General features: G+C 42.1%; 2 protein-coding genes across 4 annotated transcripts; one reads left to right on the forward strand and one right to left on the reverse strand.

Moving 5' to 3' along the window:
- The first annotated feature begins 2,580 nt into the window (after positions 1–2,580).
- On the forward strand, positions 2,581–7,925 carry foxh1 (forkhead box H1). Of its 3 annotated transcripts, none has more exons than XM_013915453.1 (4): positions 2,581–2,725; positions 4,221–4,902; positions 5,526–5,630; positions 5,850–7,925. In XM_013915453.1, the coding sequence occupies exons 2-4, from the start codon at positions 4,429–4,431 to the stop codon at positions 6,813–6,815; spliced, it is 1,545 nt and encodes a 514-aa protein (XP_013770907.1). In that variant the 5' UTR covers positions 2,581–2,725; positions 4,221–4,428; the 3' UTR covers positions 6,816–7,925. The 3 variants fall into 3 exon arrangements, with proteins under 3 accessions (XP_013770907.1, XP_005722570.1, XP_005722571.1); XM_005722513.1 differs by having other exon boundaries at positions 4,331–4,902; XM_005722514.1 differs by having other exon boundaries at positions 4,335–4,902.
- A 2,770-nt stretch (positions 7,926–10,695) lies between these two features.
- On the reverse strand, positions 10,696–22,895 carry oplah (5-oxoprolinase, ATP-hydrolysing). Its single transcript, XM_005722515.1, has 27 exons — positions 22,698–22,895; positions 22,282–22,473; positions 21,749–21,863; positions 20,757–20,880; positions 20,223–20,418; positions 19,826–19,991; positions 19,457–19,595; positions 19,190–19,257; positions 18,487–18,662; positions 18,271–18,396; positions 18,060–18,172; positions 17,803–17,973; positions 16,899–17,036; positions 16,533–16,671; positions 16,097–16,209; positions 15,685–15,836; positions 15,439–15,599; positions 15,236–15,337; positions 14,974–15,148; positions 14,533–14,717; positions 14,143–14,289; positions 13,898–14,032; positions 13,610–13,759; positions 13,237–13,394; positions 12,989–13,149; positions 12,766–12,863; positions 10,696–11,330 (listed from the first exon to the last, which is right to left on the reverse strand). The coding sequence occupies exons 1-27, from the start codon at positions 22,866–22,868 to the stop codon at positions 11,178–11,180; spliced, it is 3,924 nt and encodes a 1,307-aa protein (XP_005722572.1). The 5' UTR covers positions 22,869–22,895; the 3' UTR covers positions 10,696–11,177.
- Positions 22,896–23,802: the final 907 nt, after the last annotated feature.

Consider the following 23,802-nt stretch of genomic DNA (forward strand, 5'->3'; position numbering starts at 1 on the left):
AATTCCACATACATGCTAGACAGGCCAGGACTGATACAAAAGCAATCACGACACTATGTACTGACTAATAATGAGTTATACTGTAGTGCATCATGTTATATTTAAAAGCTGTACTTTAGCTATTAGCGGTGGCTTGTGGTCAAAGTAGCCATTCATTTTACTTGAATCTCTGCCCTTCCTAACTTTTCCCCTCCATCTATTTTCTTACCACTCTCTTTTTGGGATTTCTGTCCCTCCTCCTGCACTTCTCCAAGACTAGTGCTAAGAACAGCAGTTGTTTGTGACGCGAGGGTTTGTTTGTTTTTTGTTTTTTTACTAGTTGTTGCTGTTGACAGTGTAGCTGCTAACATGCCGGCTAATTTGACTCATGTTGTTGCATTTTTGTTTGTCTTTCTTTTTGCCTCTCAGCTTTTCAGCTCCACCTTTCGTTTCGCTGTCTTTATCAACCACGTCTTCCACAATAAAATCTCTTATACAAGGTGCGCGGGCGCACAGGGAACGCTGGCAGGGGAGGGAACAGTTTGAAATTAAGATATTTGATTGGGCAATCCAGTGTCAATAATGAAAATGCACCAATGTGCTGCTGTAAGTGTTTGAAGGCCCGGTGCACAGCGGCCCTACGACCTGTTGCCTGTATAAACATATCGACCAAAGACAAACAAACAAAGAACAGTTATATTGACCCACCAGGCAAATGCGCGGTATGCCAAATTACCAGTCCAGCCTTGATGATAGACATTCAATAAATACTAACAAACACTAATAGATACTTGTAAATACACAGTATTGCCAAAAAACTACTAAAAAGCAATTTAAAAAAACATTAAAAAATAAACAGGTTGAACTTGCCTTAGTGTAAAAACAACAACCCATCCTTCATTTTTAAGTCAAATATTGAGGGTGTGTTTGCATGTATAAGGATGTGTTTGCCTATGCACCTGCGTTCTTAGAAATGTGAATTCACTGCAGTCTTTTCACAGTAAACTGTTAAGATGTGTTTGGTAACTAAATGATAATCGCTGCAACACACAAGCCTAAACAAGTGTGTCTTTAACACTCCCATAATTAAAAATCAACTTTGAGGCACTCAACCAAAAACACTGCTGGACAATGAAATACACAAGGTGTCCCTGTGAGCACTGGAATCAGTTACTAAATCCTAAAAAAGAGATAGACACTGAAGACGCTGTGACCTGCTGACCCCCGCAGTGACCCAGCTATGCATCACAGCGGTGATACCCTGCAGAGTCACAACAAGGAACCTGCGTTGGAGCTTTTGTTACCATCTCTAGTCCTCGGGAGAAGATTCAGTGCAGTGCTTCTTCAAGTGTTTTGAATATGCATAGAATGAGTTTCATAAAAATGATGGCAAACAAAGAGAAGAGTGACTCAGTAATTGGACTGGACTCAATCAGCCCATGTGAAGAGCCTTGTGAAACCAGTGATGCCCATGTTTAAAATCAATTAGATTTGGCTTACACAAATATTTATTATCCATTTCTGTGTCAGGAAAGAAAAGAAATCTTCACCGTAAATGAAAATATTATTTTCAGGCCTTTTAGTTTTTCATTATTCTGGTTTTGAATGCTTCGGAAAAGTCAGATTTCATGTGGCATGACAGATAAACTGCCTGATACCAGCCTACAGACAAAAGGTCAGAAACACCTGATGAAGGTTTTTCTAAATGCTAGTACTAACCAATGGTATGCTTTTTTATTGCTTAAGTTATACAAAAGTCACTCTTGTCTTAATTGACACATCTCAAATCAAACTTTTCCTTACTTTCTCTGTGACAAAGAGCATGCCTTTCTTCCTCCTCTATCCCGGTATCGGGATGGATGACAGCTTAGGAAAGATTTGTCTGGACTCAATCAGCCCATGTAAAGAGCCCTGTCCCCGATGCTGACCTATTCACGTAGGACCCCATTCTCTTTATGTGTGGCTTTCTAATCCAGACCAAACCTATTAACTGGCATTCCAGCAAACAGGAAGGGATGAATTGACAGTTTGTATTCAAATCGGTGCGTCTGGCACTGGGCCCTTCACTGGAGAATGCTATGCAAATGCAGGTGGAAATTCCCCATATACACCAGTGATTCCCACCCTTTTTTGTGTCAGGTTTCAGCATGTGTTCGGTACTGTTTTTCCAGTACCTCTTAAAAGTAATACTGTATTTAGTTAACTCTTTTACTTTCGTTATTATTATTATTATCTGTTACTTTGTAGCATTACAATTAATCGGCCATTCCCTGATTGAAAATGTATCCATTACTTTCAGCTGTTTCTTAACTTTCAGACATATACCATGTATTCATTTTCTTTATGTATAACCTACAGAGGTTTTCCATTTTTAATCTGATTTTTTTGTTTCAGACTCTTAGGCTGTGAATCATTCTTATACCTGTTTAATTGCCTCCGAATCTCTCAAATAGAAAGAGATATGAGGAATTTAACCCCGTTAAATTCTACATATTTATGAATCTTATGTAATTATGCTTAATTTTAATTCTTCTAATACTTCTGTGGTTTTTGAGTGAAACCGCTAGGTGGGGATAAACCTCCAGGGAAGGTCACCGACAGTGTAAGAAAAAGACTGACCCAAATTGAAGCAGGTGTGCGACGAAGATTTGATGTTCACCGTGTTTAGGAGTGCCATCTGACCTAGAAAAACAAACAAAGAAACTCATTCAAATATTTTTGACTGCAGAAATTACACATTTGTGCGGTAAGTTTGTCACACGGGCGAATTATTTATTTGAAACAAAGCAAAAACGAGCAGAGCGTCCTTTTTTATTCTAATTTTTACAGCAACCTGATTAAAAGAGCGTCATCAGCTTTGTTGCCTGGACATTTAAGGTTAACTTGTGGAGTGGTGTGATGTGAGTGGGGGTCAATGTGAAAACGCCCAGTAGCGCCCATTAAAAGTGAATGGATTTTAATTGCAGGAAAACTGAGTTGTTTCCAGCTCTGCTGCTTCTGTAACTTTCAGGTGACACAACTGTTGGATCAAATCATCTTTAATCTGCGCATTAGTGCGAAACTCCTTACAATCCGTGTCAAAGTTCACGCTTTGTCACATGATGGATCCTAAAGTTGATTCTTTGGTTGACTTGTTGATATTTTTCTTCTGCTTGAGGGAGATATTGAGGCATTTTCCAGCAGCTGGGGGTGTACGTGATTGCCCCTGTTTAAGGTGTGAATGTTCGACCCAACTACAACACTTAGCAGCTTGTAAGCGCCAGAAACCCCACAAATGGTGTTGAAACCCCCCCGCTCCCCGTATTTCCTCACATGCTAAGCAGCTTCTCTTTTTCTTGGGATGGAAAAGTCTCCAGCTTCCCGATGGGGGTTCTTCTAATCCAACTTGTTTTCACTGTCTTGCTGGGAAGCAAGAGTTTCAACATTAGCACTACGTTAAGTTGAACAAAAGAGGCGCATACCCGAAAATAGTCTTTTCAGCGCTGAATGGCATGCTCAACACTCCAGAGGGAGACCCCACTGTGGAAAAACACCCCCGTCGACTGCATTATCAAACGCGTTATCAAACAACACAAAACAATGACGACTTCAAATATTCTGCACCTACTAATCAGCTAATCAGCGTAGTTTATGCTTTTTTCTTCATTTTTTTTCTTTTTCTTTTTAGAAATAGCTTTCATGGGAATAGTTTCTCCTCTGGAATTAAAAGCCAAATCAAATACACATGGCTAATTTGATTTTAGTTTCTCACAATTAAAAACCATTCTAAAAGAATTCAGTAGGCAGTGAAGGCTGAATTGCTTATTTAATAATTAATAAAGAAATGAAGTACTGAAAGGGGCATCGTCAGTGTTTGTATATTAGCCCTCTATTGTGTATATTGCTCATCTATAATTGTTGATTGCATCCGAGGTTAAATCGAAAATATTTGTACCCACCCTACCCCCACAAGTTTCACCGTTTACATCTAAGCCCAAGTAAAAGCTTTAGTGATATTAAAATTAAATAGACAAATAATTTAAAAAGTGTACGATAAGACTAAAATGTGTAATTGTGTAAAGCCAGACTTGTATTAATGTAGATGTGTTCCCCAAACATTTAAAGTCTCCATCCACGAATCTTGTAAACAGAGATTTTAAAGTAGTTGTGGAATCACTACGTTGCATGTCGGCGTGTTGATAAGGTATCGTATGGGTGGTTTACAGTTTTGCCCTGTCTTTCTCTCCCCTCTTCGCACACAGACCCAGCCCAGCCCCCAGGGCCGATCAGTCATTCTGCTTTCAGATAACGCATCCCCCCGATTACGCAGCGGGATTTACATGAAACTGTTAATTGTTTGCTCTTCAAATAGTCAGCCTGGAGCCAGCAGTCTGCCAGAAGTTAAGGACCGACTCTTTGACCTCCTCCCCCTCTACGTGCAGAGCGATATTCCTCCCCTGACTGATCAGCATGACAAAGCATTGGCCGGGGCAGAGTCTCTTGGCACCGATCGCTTCATCCCACCTAGGAGAACTTCTCGACCATCAACTTGACTTCCACAGAAATGAGCAGCAGAGTTTTTCTCCCAGCGGCGTAGCGCCGTGGAGCTCACCGGCCCAATATTGGCCTTACCTCACGGATCCGATGCCCCCCCAGCAGCTGCCGCGCTCGGAGGAACCAACGGAGCGCCCCGGACACCTCACCGGCGCCACGGGATTCATGGATAAAGAGGAAGCGCCTGGATCTTTAAACCCGAATGATCAAGATGGACAGTTTAAGCAGGATGAAACGCAGGACATGTGGAAAAGTGAACGGGAGAAAAGAAATGCCGGCAATGGGAAGAAAAAGAACTACCAGAGGTATCCAAAACCTCCGTATTCCTATCTTGCAATGATCGCTATGGTCATCCAGAGGTCTCCAGAGAAGAAGCTGACGTTAGCGGAGGTAATGATAAAACTAATGCTTTTATGTGTTAACTGTGTAAATGCTGCCGGAGTTTGGCATTTGTGAGTAGACGACGCGCGCGGTGTTTTACGCACGGTGCCGCTTATGATCGTCACTTATTTCATCAGCAGAAGCAAATCCATCACTGCGTCGTGTATTTAGAGTAGACTCCATTAGAGTTTTGTGCGAAATTTCTACAATCTGTCTGAGAAGATCGTTTACAGTTCCTAAAGTGACACTAAACAGCCACATCGTCGTGACACTTGAGTGACTTCTACCCGTTCCCTTCTTGGTTTGCTGAGATAAGGCTGGACTGCAGTGGAACCAGACGCAGATCTGTATCAGAAACAGTGATAAGATATACAGTACATTCCAATATTAGGCTTCAAATGGGGGCTCCATTCACTTTTTGTACCAGATGGAAAACGTATTTTCAATTTGTTTCAATTTTAAGTTCAATGAGTATAAAAATCCAAATCCTTCGTTGAAATTTGTAGTTTCACCGAGCTGTTTTTACGCAAGCATGGATTGCAGTTAATATAGTGACCATATAACGAAAATCTGTGATGCTGGTGTGTGTGTGTTGGTTCAGACTTTAATGCTGATATTTGTTTAACTTTTAGATCCTCAAGGAGATCAGTACCCTCTTTCCATTTTTCAAAGGAAACTACAAAGGCTGGCGAGATTCTGTGCGACACAACCTTTCCTCATATGACTGCTTTGTTAAGGTTTGTATGGTAAAATGTTATGTAATGATCATTAAACAGAGAAAAAAAACTAAAAAACAACCTACTCCTGTAGAAATACACCACTGGAGTCTTTCTATTAAAACCTAGAACCCACTTTTAATCACTTGTGTTGTGATAATTATTAGGTTGCCAGTCCTGTCAGACTAGGTTGTCCAGGCAAGCACTAATATTTCTGTCCATCCTTCCTCCACCTTGTAGGTATTGAAAGACCCAGGTAAGCCACAGGGCAAAGGCAATTTCTGGGCAGTGGAGCTGAGCCGCATTCCTCTGGAGCTTCTCAAGAGGCAGAACACGGCCGTGTCCCGCCAGGATGAAACCATCTTTGCTCAGGATCTGGCTCCTTACATCATGCAGGGACACAAGCCTGAGTCTGAGGCGCCCCCTGAACCTGTGACCTCGCTCCCTCCCACATCTTCTGGAAACTCTTTCCCACCGCAGGATGACTTGTACAGACCTAAGCTGGATTCGTCCTTCGCGATCGACTCCCTGCTACACAGCCTGAGGCCAATCAGTGCCTCTGGGGATTTAGATATGGCTTCAGGGGACTGCTGGGGTGAGGTGACTCGGGCTCGGCCTTCACCGGCTCCGCAACATCGTTACACCTCCTCTGCTCGGAGTGCCTCTGCCAGCTCTGCAAGCCCAGCCTCCACGTCCTCCTCTTCCTCGTCTTCATCTGATGAAGAGTGGAAAGGAGTAACTGGGAAGCGTGTTCCTCCTGATGTGGAAGCAGGGGGAGATATTTGTAGGCCACCACTGCAGAAATCAGCCAGACAGGAAACTGTACCACCTCCATGGGAGCTCCCCACCTCCTACGCTAAATATGCACCCCCTAATGTCGTTGCCCCACCTAGCATGCGTTTCAACGGGGGTCCTCTCATGCCCCTGCACAGCGGGCTACCCATCTACGGCTATGGTAGCTCTCCCATGACACAAAGTCACTTCTTGGGCCATACATACTGGCCCATCCTCCCCACTAGACAAGTTTCAGTGAGAGCCCCTCCTTTACTCATGGACCTGGACAACATGTTGCAATCTGTGCCTCCAAATAAGAGCGTGTTTGATGTGCTGGTACCAGCCAGTCAAAACTCTCACCCACACTATCAGCAGCCCGGTCAGTACTCTTTGCAGAACGGGGCTCCTCTCAACCGGTACCATCAATACTGAGTATTACTGTCACTCAAACAGGATACAAAACCACAATGACAAACAACTGGATGCACACCAAGATCCATAAAGGAACTATATTTTGTTTGCCACTTCCACAAACTCAAGAAATACTACAATAAATGTAAAAAACAAAACTCACTGAGCTGTAGACAATGTTATCAATTGACTCAGAGTTTTATCAGGGGGAGATGAAAGTGTTTTTATGTTGCAATAAAAAAAAAAAAAGAAACAGTGTATGGAGTATTACATGGCTTCACTGAAAGAAAACCTTTTATAATAACTGTACAACAAAACGAGTATCTACCTCAGTCTTTCAGTGAAACTGTGTAAAGTCATTGCACTGCACCTATAGTTTGCACTGTTTCTTTATTTGCATAAACAAGCTTCTTTTTTTAACCTTTATCATCATTTTTTGAATGTTTTCTACCTATTGTGACTACTGAATGTATTACACATACAAAGCCACAAAGAACTGGACTACAAGGCCTATGCAGTAAATATGAGCTAAAGACTGACACTGTAGAGTTAGTAAATGAAGACATTGCATCTTTGTCTTTATGGTGCGACAGTGCACAGATCAGTGCCTACATCTAAATTATGATAGATACCAAGAGATACCATTTGTTCATGTACGTCTGTGATGCTTCTATTGATGGTGGCATTGGCCTTGTTTACTCTTTTTTTTTCTGTCATTGTGTGTAAGGGGAAAGGAAATCTGTACTGGGAAGAAAACAAAAGATTTCTGGAGACAGTGTAATTTTTGTAATATCTTTGTTTTAGTCTGAACTCAGTTCAAGTGATATAATCTGAGAATCTGACAGCTTGTCATGACACTGGAGACTATTTTTCACATCCCGACAGCCAAAACGTACCTCAAACTGAATCATTTCCTGCAGAATTTGCACTGCTGGTTATTTTGCACTATTTTAATGCCATTACAATCATCTTTTATAGGAAGCTGCTTTTAAAAGTCTCCTTACCTTGACAAGTGAATGTTTTGTTAGTTTTCTGACATTTTACTGTGATTTTTCTTACAATTTCTTTTTTTACAGTACTGAGTAGGTCAGCTCAAAAGTTTTGGGTATCCAAAGAATGTTCTGGAGTTTAACAGGGTATGTAAATAAAATGTTTATATTAACAGTGCTGTTCAGTGTTTTGTGAGGCTGTATAACAATTACGCTGTTAAGTGCAAAATCCTGCTAACCTTACATGAATATGCCGTATTGTGGTTGCACTATTTATGTTTATTTACACTCTGCAGCCACTTTATTAGGTACACCTTATTAGCAGTGGGTGGGACCCCACGTTGTGTTTTGAGTTTCCTTCAATTCAATAAGGAACTGGAAACATTTCTCCAGAGATTTTTATCCATATTGACATGAAGCTAATCACACAGTTGTAGATTTGTCAGCTGCACATCCATGATGCAAATCTCCTATTCCACTACATCCCAAATATGCTCAGTTTGACTGAGATCTAGTTACTGTCCAGGTCATCTGAGGACATTGGGTAGGCTGTGGCATTTAAACAATTCTCCGTTCATATCTGGGTGACTAAAAGAAATATCATCCACATTATTAGATGACCAGCACCAGCCTGAACTGTTGATACAAGACAGGATGGATCCATGCTTTTAAGTTTTGTTTTATTTTAATCCAAGATTCCAACTCTGACATCCAAATGTTGCAGCAGAAATCAAGCCTCATCAAATCAAACATTCTTACAATCTTCTATTGTACAATTTTGGTGATCCTTTGCAAATTGTATCCTCAATTTCCCATTCTTACCTGACAGGAGTGGCACCTGGTGTGGTACTCATCTGCCGTTTCTCATCTGCTTTAAGGATCAGCAGTTTTTGTACCCAGAGATGCTCTTCTGCATACCCTGGATGTAATGAGTAGTTATTCAGTAACTGTTTTTTTCCCCCTTTCCTGCCACTGACTTGATATTTCCCCTGTTTTTGGACTACTGTGCAAACCCTAGAGATGGTTGTGTGGGAAAATCCCAGTGGATCGGCAGTTTCTAAAATACTCAGACAAGCCAGTCTGGGACCAACCGTGGAGTGATCAAAGTCAATTAAATTAGTCAATTAAGTCTAATCTTTCTAACTTCTGCAGGTCATTTTGACCATGTCTATATAAATAAATAAACTGAGTTGCTGCTGTGTGATTAGCAGATTTGTATTAATGAAAAGTTCAATAGGTGTACCTAATGAAGTGGCTGGTAAGCATGTTTTCTTTATATGCAGGATCACTGGTTTTAGACGATGGTTTCTGTTACTTTAAAAAAAAAATTCAGAACTTTTGTATTTTGAGAATCAAAATTTTTAAATATAAAGCTTAGGCTAGTCACGTGAAAATAACAAGCTATTTTTCTTCATGATTATTTTGTGAATAAATCTTCTGATGCCCTTTATATATAAAGCAGCGGTGTAGCTGGTCTGCTACAAGCCAACCTATTTAACCTCAGGTATTTTGTGTCACCTCAAAATAAAAAGAACAGCAGAATGTCTTCTGAGTGTTACATCATCACAAATTACACTGAATTTACATATGCGAATACCATATGACTGATGGATGAGGCTTGTTTGAATGTATTGTTATGTAAGTGAAGGTTGTAAAAATGACATTATTGAAATATTTAAATAAATTAACTTGAAATTCCTACTTGAAATTGCATGGGAGTAAAAGAAAAAACACTTAAGTACCTCACGCTCAGCCTCGTGATTTAAAATCTTTTTATATTGTTTTTGTTATTTTTGTGCTATAAGCTGTCCTTGACTGTTTTGAAACTGCCAAGAAATTAATTTGTCATTATTATTACTTTATTTACTATATGAGAAACAAATGTATCAATTGAAAAACTAAATGGCAATGCACTTAAATATTTGCAATCAATCAGCTTTTGGGGATTTGCAATGAAATATTTTTTTCTTGCATGTGTCTTTGAGCTTCTCCAATCTTTTTTATGCAAACAGTTTTTTTGTGGGTATTTTTGGTAACAGACTTTTTTTTTAAGCTGTTCTAGTGACACCAACACATCTGACTGCTTTGACTGGTGTGACGGAGTGTGAGTGTAACATTTATGTGTCTTTAAATACTCCTTTTCCCCCCTTTCCTTTGTATTTTGTGAATCTAGTTTCTCTCATTTCTTTTGATCTTTAGTACTTTCCTAAAGTTAATACTGATAATAAGCCAGTGGATAAGGTGAAAAGACAGAGTGGGCCAAGCAGCAGCAGCAGAGAGATTGTTTTATCACAGGAACTGTAATCCAGAAACAAGGAAGCTTTCTTTGATCCACAGTCCACGGCCTCCATAATGGGAGTTTCTAGCACAGCTATATCCACGCACGCACGCACGCGCACACACACACACACACACACACACACACAGCTGATTTGCATCAATCGTCCAGCAGCCGTCAGCCTCCTGCTGCCTCCCCTGCAGTGACCACTATCTCTTTATCTGCTGCATACGCATGCCTGCACTCCCTCACTATCCTTCCTGCTCTGCTCCACGATCATTCCTGACCCAGAGATGGGAGGAGGGGACAACACTTTAAACAGGGACAAGCCCCCACCCCGCACCAACACATTCAACAATCCTGGGATTTTTTTTGTGGCATGTCAGAAGTCATCCTAATCAAACTATTTTCATTAACTATCCATGATCCAGGTCAAATAATTTGAGCCTGCACGTGCCTGGATCACAATTCAGTTTAGTTTCAATGCATTTGAAGCTTAAACTGTCCTCATGAGTGAAGTTTGTGCGACACAATGTCGTGTCATTTGAAATTTTGAGTAAATCTGTGTGTGTGTGTGACTGCTATGGTGCAAAAAAAAATCTTTTTAGTAGAAATAGAGTTTATTTGTCTGATTTGTTAGGACAAGAAAAACATCTTGAAATCGATATTAGACAAAAAAAGACTCTTTGAGGTCTAAATTAATGCTTTTTGAAAAAGCATCAAATGGAACTAAACATTAAAACTACTGAGTAGATTCAGTATAAGAACAGAGCGATGGATATGCGACATATAACAACTGTATGTCCGTTACAAAGGTCCTTTGATGGCATATTTAGTCTGGTGAGGACAGACCCAGCCTGAGTTATTAGTATTTAGCCAACTTCCCTGCAAATGTAAGCACAGTCTGTCTGTGTAACACGCCACATGTGCTGCATCTTTTAAACACGGACACTGCAAAAAAAAAAAAAAATCTTTTAATGGTGTTCAAGTAAAAATCTGAAATTCTGACAGCCTGCATGTAGGCTTGAAATCCTTTTTACTCAGTATGTGTCTCGCAAATATTTTGCAGTACAATGACAAAACTGTCTTAACTCTTCCTCCTTTTCTCACTTCTTTTCACACTCCCTCTTGTGCCATTCTGTATTCAAAGATGCTACCCCTCTCGGAGAATGTCTCATTCAAGCGCCTTCGCTTGGTCTGAGGCCTATTGTTTGCTTCCTCTTCTTTTCCATATCCACCTCCTCCAGGGGTGTAGAGGCAGAACATGTCCTGTTTGGGGACACACACAAACACAAAAGCTGTGATCAAGCAACAGAAGTACCACAAAACGAAGCTCCTCTAGGTGTTACTTAAGGCTTGGTTTCCATGTTCATACCCAACCCAAGCAATGATTTTGGTCTTCATGGCCAGTGTGCCATTTCATGTTAAAGTAAAGTAATGCATTATTAGGGGTGTAACAGGTGGGCGCAATTATTTTGTTCTTCAGCCTACAGTTGGAAACAAAGGCTTTCTAAGATAGGGGTGTCAGAATATGCCTTACAAAGACTCCAATCCAGCCCACTGGACTGCTTTGGAAAAAATGCGGAGGGCATAAATTCTGGAGTTTAAACTGTATTTTTAAGTCAGGAGTCTCCATAGTGTAGAAAAACGACATACTGTTGTAACTGCAGTTGTTTTTCTTATGTTAAGATATCTCCAGGATTCAATGTGCAGTTGTTTCTGTGCAGTGACAAATAGGGAATGTTCACTGGTCTGGACCACTTAACACTAAAGTGGGCTGTACGTGACCCATGATGTAATATAGGTTTGACATCTCTGCTCTGACTGGACAGATGTTCAGTTTCTCTGGTGCATACAATTTGTTTATCAGCACATTTTTGATTCACCAACGTTAGCTTGTTATTTAATATCAAAGTGAATTATAATTTAAGATAGCTGCGCAGTTCTGGCTTTAAATGCATCACTAATCTGCCTGCACTGCTTTCTCATGTTGTCATTTCTTTCCAGCCTTTTGTGAACCGAGTAGCTTCTTCTTTCATTCTGCCTTTCAGGCTCCCATTCATATGACCCACTTCCTCCCGATCTCCATCCGAGCCCTCCACCTGCTTCATTTCCACTTCCAAGAGGAAACTGGACTCTGGGTGTTCCTGTCCTACTTCCTTTAACTTGGAAGTGGCCAACCCTGCTAAACACAAGGCTTAAAAACCACCAAAACAATTGATGTTGCCTCCATGATAATAATTGATGGTTTTTCAACCACAATAAAGCCATGTCCTTAAGTTTAACCCATTTCAGTTCTGCCACTTTTATCTAAATTGCTCAGTGTCTTCCCCCTTCTTTCTTGTCTGTCTATCTTCCTTGCTTCAGTATCTAATGAAGGCAAAATGACCCCAAAATAATCTAAAAACTAATAAAAATCAAAATTGTAACAAGAGACAAATGTATTTTTCATGAGTTTACAGTAAACAAGAAGTAGGCTCATTTTCCTATAGAAATCAATAATTCAAGACACCTCAGATATAGATTTAGATTGCTTTTTGCAACCAGAGCCCACTGATGGCCGCTGGCTTCAACTTTCTGTTGTTTTAAGACTTGGATGCTACGTCCATCTTGTATATAGTTATTCTGGGCTGGCATTTTTTCTGTGTAGTGTCATTATAAGTACACTAAAGCACGACGGTGCTTCACACGTGCACAGCCTTACCCCGGGGTCAAGGCTGACACTGGTCTTGGCTCCCAGGTTGAGGACTCTGCCTTCAGCTCTGTGGAGGAGGTTCAGCCCTGCTACACCATCATCGCCCCCTGACCACCAACAAAAGATTACATTTTTTAAGATTAAGTAAGGAAAATGTGAGCATTTAGACTTTTTTTTTTTTAATTGTTGAGGACATTGGGACTGTCATCAGGCTTTGATATTGAGAATTTACCTCGGAGGCCATAGGGGCGAGTGGATCGCCTCTCTGTCAGTACGGACAGAACAACCTTGTTCCTAAACAGAAGTTTACGAATCACACCGTCTCCACCGCAGTATTTCCCTGCACCCCCTGAGCCGGGCCGTAGAGAGAACTGCTCTAAAACCACTGGATACCTGAACATCAGAAGGACACAGACGGCATTCAGGTGAATAACAGAAATGATATCATCACACGACACAAATCGTCAACTTATATCCCACCTCTTCTCCAGAATCTCTGGGTCAGTGATGCGGGTGTTTGTCATGTGAGTATGAACTCCACTCCGCCCGTTCCAGCCCGGCCCTGCCCCAGCTCCTCCAGCAACTGTCTCATAATAACCAATTTTCTCACTTCCAAATGAAATGTTGTTCATACAGCCCTAATGGAAGGAGCGAAATAAACAAAACACCATTAACTAGTCAGTTGAATGCCAACACATTGTGTTTCACACCATGTCAACAAGTTGTTTACTCTACAGGTGGAAAACATACAACAGTCGAAAAGCGGTACATAGCTATCAAATGTATGCTTCATCAGTCAAGCTTCACAGTAGAAACATGCATTTTTGCAAACATATTTTGGAATATCATTTACCTGTGAGGCCGCGCACACCTCAAACGCCTTAAAAATCACATCAACCACTCTCTGGGATGTGAGCACGTTTCCTCCAACCACAGCTGCATTCTGGGAAGGCTGGAGGATGGACCCAGGAGGGATGATGACATTGATGGGTGCGAGGCAACCCTAAACATGGGAAAAGAAAGGTGGTCAAAAAAGCAGCCCAGATGAATCACGATAGCCCCCCGCCCCAAAAATTACAACCAACATTCAAACCACGAGTTATTCAAAGTGAGCCAAGAGCTCCTAGAACTGGATTTTTACCTGATTGAGGGGGATGTCCTGTCCAACCATGCAGCGCAGGCAGTAGATAAGAGCAGACAGGGTGATGGCCCGTGGAGCGTTGCAGTTCCCCCACACCTCTGTTCCTGTCCCTGTGAAGTCAAACACCGCACTGCCCTGTAAAGAAGGAGGTTCACACATTTAACCAATCACAGTCCTTCTTGAAGAGCGGTTTCTATCCCAGCTTTGCAAACTAATAAATATGCTGTGTTACGATTCCTCCTCACCTCTTCTTCATTAATCTGAACCCGCAGTCTGATTGGTGTTCCGTCGTCCATGAAATCCTCTGACTCCACCTCCAAGGAGCCCGTCTCCTGCCGCCGCCGCCGTGCAAAGTCTCTCAGCATGTCCCTCACCGCCAGTTCTGCGTTGCTCTAAAATGCACAGAGGCTTTACAACACCCTCATAGCCCGTACTTTTCAGAAATAAGAATACTTGCGGCCACCAGTGCTACCCCTCATCGCCTTGTTCTCAAGTTATTGCATTCACAAGACTTTCAGAAATCTTGACCTCTGTGCTTCAGGTCAAGGTCACTGAGATTTGAAATCATCAACCTTTTGAGGGGCAAAAAAATCTAAATTTTCTTTTTTAAATTTTTGCTTGTAGCAACAGTTTACCTGGATGTATCCCATGTAGGCCTGAACCACAGCAAGTCCATAACTGTCAATCAGCTCTCCCACCAGCTGGCTCCCTCTCTGATTGGCCGCCACCTGAGCCCGCAGGTCTGACAGGTTGTCATGGAGATTTCGAGTCCCAGAGCAGCCTGGGTATTGGGCTGGAGCTATCAGAGCTTCAGTTACAGCTGATACAGAGAGATGGGAGAGGAAGTAAGGGGTCTAGAAAACAAAATGAATGCTAAAAAAATAAAATAAAATTGTCAACAGAGCAATAAAAAAAACAACAACTATTATTTACTAGTAATTTTAAAAACAAAGAGTCCTTTAAGTGCCAAAGAATGACTCTCTATCTTAAGTTAAGTGTCATCTCTTGATTTTCTATGCTCTCTCCTTTCAGAAGTGTGTCACATTCAGGTCCTGACTCGTCTCCTCCTCACTTACCTTCTTCCTGGAAGACCCCACCAGTGACAAGCTTAAAGGAAGTGAAGACAGCGCCCTCCTGCTGAAGGGAAGTGGAATGGGGTGGCATGGAGCCTGGAGTGATGCCACCTATGTCGGCGTGGTGCCCCCTGCTGGCCACAAAGAACACAGGGCCGCTCACTCCTTTTCTAAACACCTGAACAAGAAAGAAAAAAGGCAATGAGGAAAGAATAGAAGAAGAATTTGAGGGAAGAAATAGTGTTGAAAAGCTTGGTGGACTGACCGGTGTGATCACTGTGAGGTCTGGGAGATGGCTGCCCCCAGCAGATGGGTGGTTACTCAAAATCACATCCCCTTCTTTGAGCTTATTCCCAAGTGATCTGAGCTGCTCACAGAAGAAAAAAAACAACATCCTTTTGTCATTCAACGTGTATGGCCACACTAAGAAAAACTCACTCACACGTGGCTGGACTGTTCGTGCCTCACCTGGTACTGGACAGTCTCCTGCATGGCTCCCAGGTGGACGGGGATGTGAGGTGCGTTGGACACCAGACCTCCATCCTGTCCAAACACAGCACAGGAGAAGTCAAGTCGCTCCTTGATGTTCGTGGAGATGGAGGTTCTTTGCAGAACTCTGCCCATCTGCTCTGTAGGGGAAGACAGAAGAGGTAAACAGGAAGTTCATACTCTTCAACAACCTTCTTCCTCATCTGATTTTGCATGCTGGCATACCCGCGATGCTCATGAAGCGATGGGAGAAGATGGAGAGCTGCACTGTGTTGAGCTCAGTGCCGAGGGCGCAGTGAGGGTCTGAGCCTACCGTCATGCAAACGTCACCACCTTCTGTCAGACGAGCCTCACAACAGGGCTCCACCAGGATGGTGCTGATGGAGGAAACCGGAGCAAATCATGTACAAAGTACAATACATTTCAAAATCAGCACAGGAAATTAAAAATCACATCCACAGAAGTAAAAACTGCTGAAACAAGGACCTCAACTGATAACGCAAAGGTTTAATTTGCTTAATTTAAATAGATTTTAATGTCCTGAGTTCAAAAAATGCAAAAAGGAGAGCATAAAGAATATAAAACATTATTTAGATATGTTTAATTTGGTAGTTGTCAGCAAAAAGCAAATGCCTGCCTGTTTTTGTCAATGATGATGGCTGGTCCCTGGATGCTGTGACCACACGGCAGCTCCTCCCATAGATACACACTGGTGTCGACGTAACCGCCCTCGAAGTAACACTTGGTTATCTACACAGAGGAGCAGAAACAGAGTGACATGAAATAAATGTGCCCACAAGTTTAGGTAAAACATCAATATTACAATGATGGAACAGAACATTTGTCTGTGAACATCTCCCACTTCTCCCATGCTGCTTTTTTATGTTCACCTGCTGGTAACCACCTTTGTTTTATTAAAGGCTCTTTTTTTTCAGCTTCTAAAAACTCAGACATAGTCACAGCTTGAGCCGGTGACCATGCAGCGGCCCAGGTTTGATCGTTTTTCTGACTGCCTGCGTGTGATCATGTCTGATAAGTGATATATGTGGTACCCGGTAAGTGACTCCATTTACCGTGGCTGGTTTGGCCTGTCTGTGTCCCATTTCTGCTTTGTAAACTGATGTAATACCAGATTGCCCACAACCCCTCACTCTGATGTCATCCACCATGATGGGTCTGTCTGGGATGGTGAACCCGAACTCCTTCAGATAACTGTAATAAGAAGAAGGAAAAAAAAAGAGTTAAGAGGAGGAGTAAGAAATCAAGGGTCCTGTGTACAAATGTCATGTAATATTTTCTCCTAAAGATAAAAGAAGATGAACAACAACAGCCAAAAATATAAACAAAGTGTACGCAGCAGTGATTTAGCCCTCTGAAGGCGAAAACATGTAGCAGCCAGAAGCTCAGGACATGAATGGGTAAAGAGAAGAGGAGCAAACCGTTTGGTGAAGGCACTACGAAAGTCTCCGGCTCGACAGGACCGGTCGTTGCTGGGATATCCGGCAGCGGTAACCATGAGAGCGCAGTCCGTGCCCTCGTAACGCATGTGGAGGAAAACCTCGGTGGTTATCTGACCGCTGAAGCGGACGACAAACAAGACTACTTTAGTCTAGCGGCTATGATTGTTCAACAAACATCATGACTTCTTAACATTCACGTCTTTGCTTTTTTCACTTTAACAAAATGTAAGCAAGGCCACAAAGTCCCTTTTTCATTTTATTATTTGCTTTTAAATCTTTAAATGAGTTGGTGCCTCCTTAACATTCATCCTTTAAATTATGCATATCCGAATTGAATGGACAGAAACTTTTATAGTCACCTCTACTTGTTTCACACATATTCATACTTCACTTTATTCTGTGGATTTAAGAATTTTATATACAACCCCCGATTCCAAAAACGTTGGGACCCTGTGTAGAATAAAGCTAAAAACAGAATGCAAAGATTTGCAAATCTCATAAGCTCATATTTTATTCAAAATGGAACATATCACATATCAAATTTTTAAAGCGAGAAATTGAGAAAATGAACCATTTTTACAAAAATATCAGCAAATTCTGATTTTTATAACAGCTACACGTCTCAAAAGAGGTGGGACACAGCCATGTTTACTACTGAGTAGCACCTCCTCTTCTTCTAACAATAGTGTGTAAACATCTGGGACCGGAAGAAAGCAGATACTGGACTGCAGGCACACCAGTTTAACATCCAGACTCTTCTGCTATAAAGCCATGCTGCTGTAAAAGCTGCAGTATGCAGTTTAGCTTTGAAAGTTGACTAGCATGCCTGGAGTCTTACAGATGTGCTTGACCCCAGCCCATGTATTGTTTTGTGGTTTCTAACCTGGTGAAGCCTCGTGCACGGAGTGTATCGTGGCAGCGTTTGGATAGCTGCTCAACCCTTTGATCAAGCTCACTGAAGGACGCCGGCTCGTACTGCAGAGAGCACGGCTCCTGCACCTCCTCCACCACATCTGCTAGAGCCAGACCGTACGCTGACAGCACGCCGCTGTACCTGCAAATCATAAACACGGGCAACTGCTCACTGCGTGGCTCTCAGCTGTCTTTCACCTCTAGTGAAACAGAATCTAGAAGCCTTACTTATGTATAAAGACAGTCTTCATCCCAAGAGAGCGGGCAATCGCACAAGCATGTTGACCGCCTGCCCCCCCGAAACACGCCAACACATGCTGAGATGTATCGTGGCCTTTGGCCTGCAAGAGTGGAGCAGGTGGGAGATGAGTGGGAGAGAGAACAACAAGATGATTTTTTATGCTGAAATGTAGAAAACGCAGTTTTATACCAAACATACCTGTGTGAGAGCTCTGATTGGCCGGCACATTGCCTCATTGGCGACACGAATGAATCCCATGGCAACCGCTTCCATGCTCATCTCTGATTGTCTGCTGTGTGAGTGGTTGGCCCCATTAGCATCAGCCTTCAAATGAAAGCACGAAGAGTATTTAAACCTAATATCATCATAAATATTTGAACTTACTCCACAAAGTAGTCCAGTACATATCAGTGCCTGTGATTGGTTTGAAGACAGGAAGACGTTGATCTCTTCAGTGAGTTGACGGAAATGCTTCGTGGTCTCTTCCAGGGACAAAGGCTCATTCTCTTTGGGCCCGAAGATCTTTGGGAAGAAGGAAGGGATGAGACGACCCAGGGCTAAGTTAGCATCTGTCACAGTCAGAGGTCCACCTGGGAAAATACCACAGCACCCGACAGGGAATCAGGTCTCGGTCTGTTTTTCAATAACCCCATTGTTCTGAGTTTTGAGTCAGCGTTAGCGTTCAGTGCTTTACTTGGCACCGAGGATGGTGGTATCTGAAATGAAGCTTAAGGCTAACCAATGAATCTACAGGGAACGTCAACAAAGAAGACTCCGATTTCTTTTTGTTAACACACTTTACAGTTCTGACTGAGAACTATGAGGCGAGTTTGTGTTATATCATCTCAACTTTGGATGTGCCAATTTCCAGCCTTTTGACGCATAAATCGGATGATTAACCTCGGGAACAGGACAGGAGAACAAGCTCCGTGCCAGTGGGTGCTGGACTCAGTGTAATGATTTAAAAAAGAGAAAAAAAGAGCTGAAACTGCACAATTAATGGTTCACTAGATAGAGAAAGAGAGAGAGAGAGAAAGAGAGAAAGAAAGAAAGAAAGAAAGAAAGAAAGAAAGAAAAGCTGGCAACAGTAGAACATGAATAACGGAAAAGCTGTTACCTTTTCTGTAGCAGGCTGGTCCTGGATGTGCTCCTGCAGACTCTGGTCCAACTACAAACATCCCTGATCTGGTAGGGTTAGAAAAAAGAGAAATACAGAGAGTAGTCATTAAATAAGAAAATAAATAAAATATAAAACAATCAGTCAAAAAGTCAAAATGGGTAATATCACAATTACCACATCATCACATTATACTGGTATTATAGAAGATTGCTTGCAAATATGGAGCTAGTCCCACCGTCAGTTACACAATTTGTGCAAACTTGCCTGAAAAACAGTCGCGATCCTCCGCCTGCAGCCACAGTGTTGATGTCCAGCTGAGGTGCTTGCAGGGTGACTCCAGCTGTGGTAGCCTCAAACACATGCTCATACTGGCCTGCATACCGACTCACATCTGTAGACGTTCCTGCAGACAACAACAAACGAGGGCATGTAGGCACGAAAAGCTAAAGATAAAAACCAAAGTTAAAAACATCGCCCAAAAGAGAAGCGTAATTTTACTCCATAGGATCAGAAATATCAAATCCTGAATGTGGCACATGGAAGACAACAAACTGTATGAAGATCACACAAAAAGACTTCAAGACAATATCAAGAAGATGCTCAGTTGTCTCCTTTGCTCCCACATACACTCACCGCCCATGTCAAAGCCAATCACAGGCTTTTTCTCCATCTGGCTGTAAGAGGTGATGGCGTATCCCACCACACCTCCCGCCGGGCCGGATAGAATAGCCCGTGAACCGCAGAACTGCTCCATGGGAGTCAAGCCTCCATCTGACTGCATGAACAACACATCTACATCCTGAAGACACACAGACATGAGAGGTTTATGTTTTCAGACTAGTTTAAAGGTGTGGTTAAGTACATATTTATATGTGGGCTGTATGGTTGAGAGCTGCTGTTTGTCTCTGGTGGTACTTAAAGGGGTGGTGGGAGAGTGTCTAACTGAGAGGAAAAGTACTTATGCATACAATAGAGTTCTGAAAATTGTCAACCCCTGAAACATATCGACTGATGCGCGAGAAAAACAAACCTTCAGGCCATCCTTGAAGCCCGAGGTGAAACCTTTTAGATACTGGTGAATTTTGGGTGTGAGGTAGGCATCGGCGCAGACTGTATATCCTCGAGGCACCGCCCGCACCATCGGCATGACCTCACTGGAAAGAGACACCTGGCTGAAGCCCAAGCGACGAGCCAGAGAGCCCACTGCTTTCTCATGCTCGGACCATCTGAAGCACAGAGAGAAAGAGACGTAATCCTAGAAAGCAAGTGAAACATTAAACTCTTACGTAATTTGTTCTGCAGTATAATGTGTTTGTCTTATCACTTCAGTGTCCATTGATCACCTTCTTCTTAAAGCAAAGAACACCAAGTCTGGGCTTTCAGTGTGACATGTGACAAAAAGCATAAAATGAGAACTATTGGGTACCGAGATAAGAGATAAGGCTGCTGAGGTATGACGTCGGTAGACCGAGGTCTTATTTATATAATGGAAGCAAGTTACTGGGAGAGGACAAGAGAGCAGATTAGGATCGTGAGTAAATATTAAAGAAGCTGTAATACTAACGTGTACGAGTGCAGAAGAAGGACAGCCAGACTGGTGATACCACGGGCCAAAACTCCTCTCAGGTCCTTTTCTACTTGCTCCAAGTCTAACTCCTTCCACACCTCAAGGGAATCCCCAGTACTGCCTGGGAAAGACACACAAAGGGATTAGTGGGATTAACTGAAATTATGTCAGTTAAAGCTTCCATGTTTGAACCAATAGCCAACAGAACTTATTTTCATTACTTTCCTCACTCTCAAAAAATAAATTCAAAACATAACTCTCACCTGAAATATTTTGTTATATATTTAAAATATTTACACACAATGCCAAAGAAAATCCTTGTGCTTCATCCAGGTGTTTCCACAGATTAGATGTGTTGCCATGCTTTGCATTTTGCATTAAAAATGCAAAGCTGCATTTTGCACTTGAACCATTGTTTTGCTTGTTGGGGAAATGCATTATTATTGTATAAATAATGGGCTATTTAGTGCTTGTTAGCTTGTTATAGCTGTCAGTTTTTCAAGGAAGTCGAGGTAGCTGAATTACTGCTTTAATTAACCTCATGATTATTCAGTCTGTTTAGATTGACAAGATTCCACAGTTTGTACAGGCACCACACGGCGCTTTGTGGAGTGGCACAGTCAGTGTGAAAGATGGGCGTACCCACTGTTCCACGTTCCCACTGGCAGTGCAGTTTATGAAGCGTACTGAAATGGGACATGAGCATATACCTGAAGGATTCTCCTTTCTGACTCCAGTAATTTACAATATAGCATGAAACCAGTGACTGAGCCCATGAAGTCATCAGTTCACTTTTCAGATGTGGAAATTAGATCTTTGGGAGTAACAACAATGCTTTAGCTAAAGGCTCACACTGATACTGATAACCTGCTAATGTTTAAAAGGTATAATATTAGGCAATTCTGGATGGACTAAAAACCTGAAGCCACATACTGCTAACACGGCAGAAGAAATTAGCAGTAAAGGGAGCGCACAACTGCCCCTCGCACCTGTGACAATCCGTTCGGGATCTTTTCTGGGCAGCTGACAACCATCTTGCCTGAGGACGACTCGCTCGTCCACCTCGATCACCTCCTCGTACAGGACGTCAGGCACCGCGACCTCCTGTTACGCACGTGCAAACACAAGGTATGGCAGCTCAAAGCGCATGTACTGGGAAGCCAGAAAGTGATAAACAATAACAGTAACTGCTTTTACCAGCTAAGGCTTCAGACTGTTATGGTGCAAAAGCTTATCAGGTTTAGTTGGTGTGTTCTGCTGACCTTAAAGGTTAAAGAAAAAAAAAAAAAATCTATGTACAGCACAGTAAGCCACAGTTTACTGATCCGTAACCTGAGCTTTACAGATAAGCGACCACTTAATGTGTTAACTCTACAGCTGGCTCAGGGCAAACTCCAGTACTTGCCACAAGCCTGAGCACAACGAGATAATAACTAAACCTTGCAGAGACACAAGCCGTGCCTCACACTACTAATGAGCACCACATGCAGTACAATCACTGGTACAGGCTGAAAAAACAGACCAAGTCAAACAGCTTTGGCCTGGCCTGAGTGCCAATGTGCAGCAGGTCCTTGAATCCCTTTGTGACCAGGAGCGCCGTCCTTTCTCCCTCCCTCTCCAGCAGCGCGTTGGTTGCTACCGTAGTGCCCATTCTGATCCAGCCAATCAGAGAAGTGTCTACAGGCTGATCGCGGGGATACGCCTTCCCTGTTTCCTGTCAAGAAATGCAAACATCAGCATCATATACAGCTATCCCTAGAGATAATGTATGGATATGAAGTGTTGCTCAATATTACATATTGTTTCCACATTGAGCCGCCTATTCTGCTTTTTTTGATACATGCTTATTAATAATCTATAAAAACAGTGAAATAACAGCCAGTATGACAGCAATTAACCTGATATTTCCTTGGCTGAAGGTGGACAGCACAATATTACCTCCTCCAAGATTCTGCGGATCCCCTCAGTGGGAGCATCTTTGTAGTTCTGGGGGTCCCGGGACAGCAGCTTAAGGACTCTCTCACAACCATCGGGCAGCCGGGCGAACACATCGGTGAAGGTGCCACCCCGGTCGATGGCAAAGTCAAATTTCCCCTTAGTCTCAGCCATAGTGAAGAAAGTAAAGTGTCACTCCCCAAGTCTATAATAAGAAAAGAACAGGAGAACGTGGAAGTTAAAATTATTCATTCAACACTGTGATGATACAGGAGCAACTAAGGAACCTTTAATTTGAAGGAGAAGGAACATTTCTCGTTTAAAAAACACCACCTTCTTATTTTTAAGCCAGCAGCCACCATGCTCACTCCTTCACTCATTTTCCTCTCTCTGCTAGACCTCCAGGTTTTTCTTTGTTTATATGACTCCAGACTGCAGAGACAACACATGCATTCCTCTCTCATAGTGCACCGCTAATGCATCTGCAAAGTTCATGCATGGCTACCAAAGTTACTATAGTTTCACATTTTCTAATTAGTATTTATCTCATTTTTGACTTTTTGCTTTTAAAACAGTTTAGTTTCCAGAGTGGATTTCCATGTTTCGGTTTAGTTTTTATTAGTTTTACTCTTTTTAATTATTATTGTATGTCTGAGTAAAGACTTATGAAAATCAGTACAGGTATTACAACAAACACAAACGTCTTCTTTTTTTTTTAAGGCAGCTGTCTTATAGACACCCAGTCTCTAGAAATATGTCCATCAATGCCACATCAGCAAAGGTGTAACAAAACTTTGACCAAACTAACTAAAACTATGCATATTATCTCTCTATTTTTCTAAATTGTAGTTTTCTTAGTTGTAAAAATTCACAAAATAATTTCAGTTAACTAACTTTTTTAAAGTCTACGATTAATAACTACGCTAACCTTGATATCCACTTGAACTTTGTCCACACTACTGTGCAAGGTGACGCTTTACGCGCGGTAAAGTCCCAGAAATGTAAGTTTAAACAAATGTGGTGATCATTTATACAAATCTAGACTCCACTAGGTCTTTACAGAAAAAAGGAAGAGGTGATCTGATGCTATTACTTCAAAATGAAGCGA

Source organism: Pundamilia nyererei, unplaced genomic scaffold (genome assembly GCF_000239375.1).
Source record: "Pundamilia nyererei isolate P.nyererei 1_Seehausen unplaced genomic scaffold, PunNye1.0 scaffold00007, whole genome shotgun sequence".
NCBI classification, from domain to species: domain Eukaryota; kingdom Metazoa; phylum Chordata; class Actinopteri; order Cichliformes; family Cichlidae; genus Pundamilia; species Pundamilia nyererei.

What these genes read in the sequence shown, in the direction of transcription:
- foxh1 (XM_013915453.1), top strand. Translation starts at nt 4,429, where the DNA reads ATGACAAAGCATTGGCCGGGGCAGAGTCTCTTGGCACCGATCGCTTCA. An exon ending in AGAAGCTGACGTTAGCGGAG is followed by an intron (nt 4,903 to 5,525) that starts GTAATGATAAAA and finishes TTTAACTTTTAG; the next exon opens with ATCCTCAAGGAGATCAGTAC. An exon ending in CATATGACTGCTTTGTTAAG is followed by an intron (nt 5,631 to 5,849) that starts GTTTGTATGGTA and finishes TCCACCTTGTAG; the next exon opens with GTATTGAAAGACCCAGGTAA.
- oplah (XM_005722515.1), bottom strand. Translation starts at nt 22,868, where the DNA reads ATGGCTGAGACTAAGGGGAAATTTGACTTTGCCATCGACCGGGGTGGC. An exon ending in TCCGCAGAATCTTGGAGGAG is followed by an intron (nt 22,474 to 22,697) that starts GTAATATTGTGC and finishes ATTTCTTGACAG; the next exon opens with GAAACAGGGAAGGCGTATCC. An exon ending in TCCCGAACGGATTGTCACAG is followed by an intron (nt 20,881 to 21,748) that starts GTGCGAGGGGCA and finishes TGTCTTTCCCAG; the next exon opens with GCAGTACTGGGGATTCCCTT.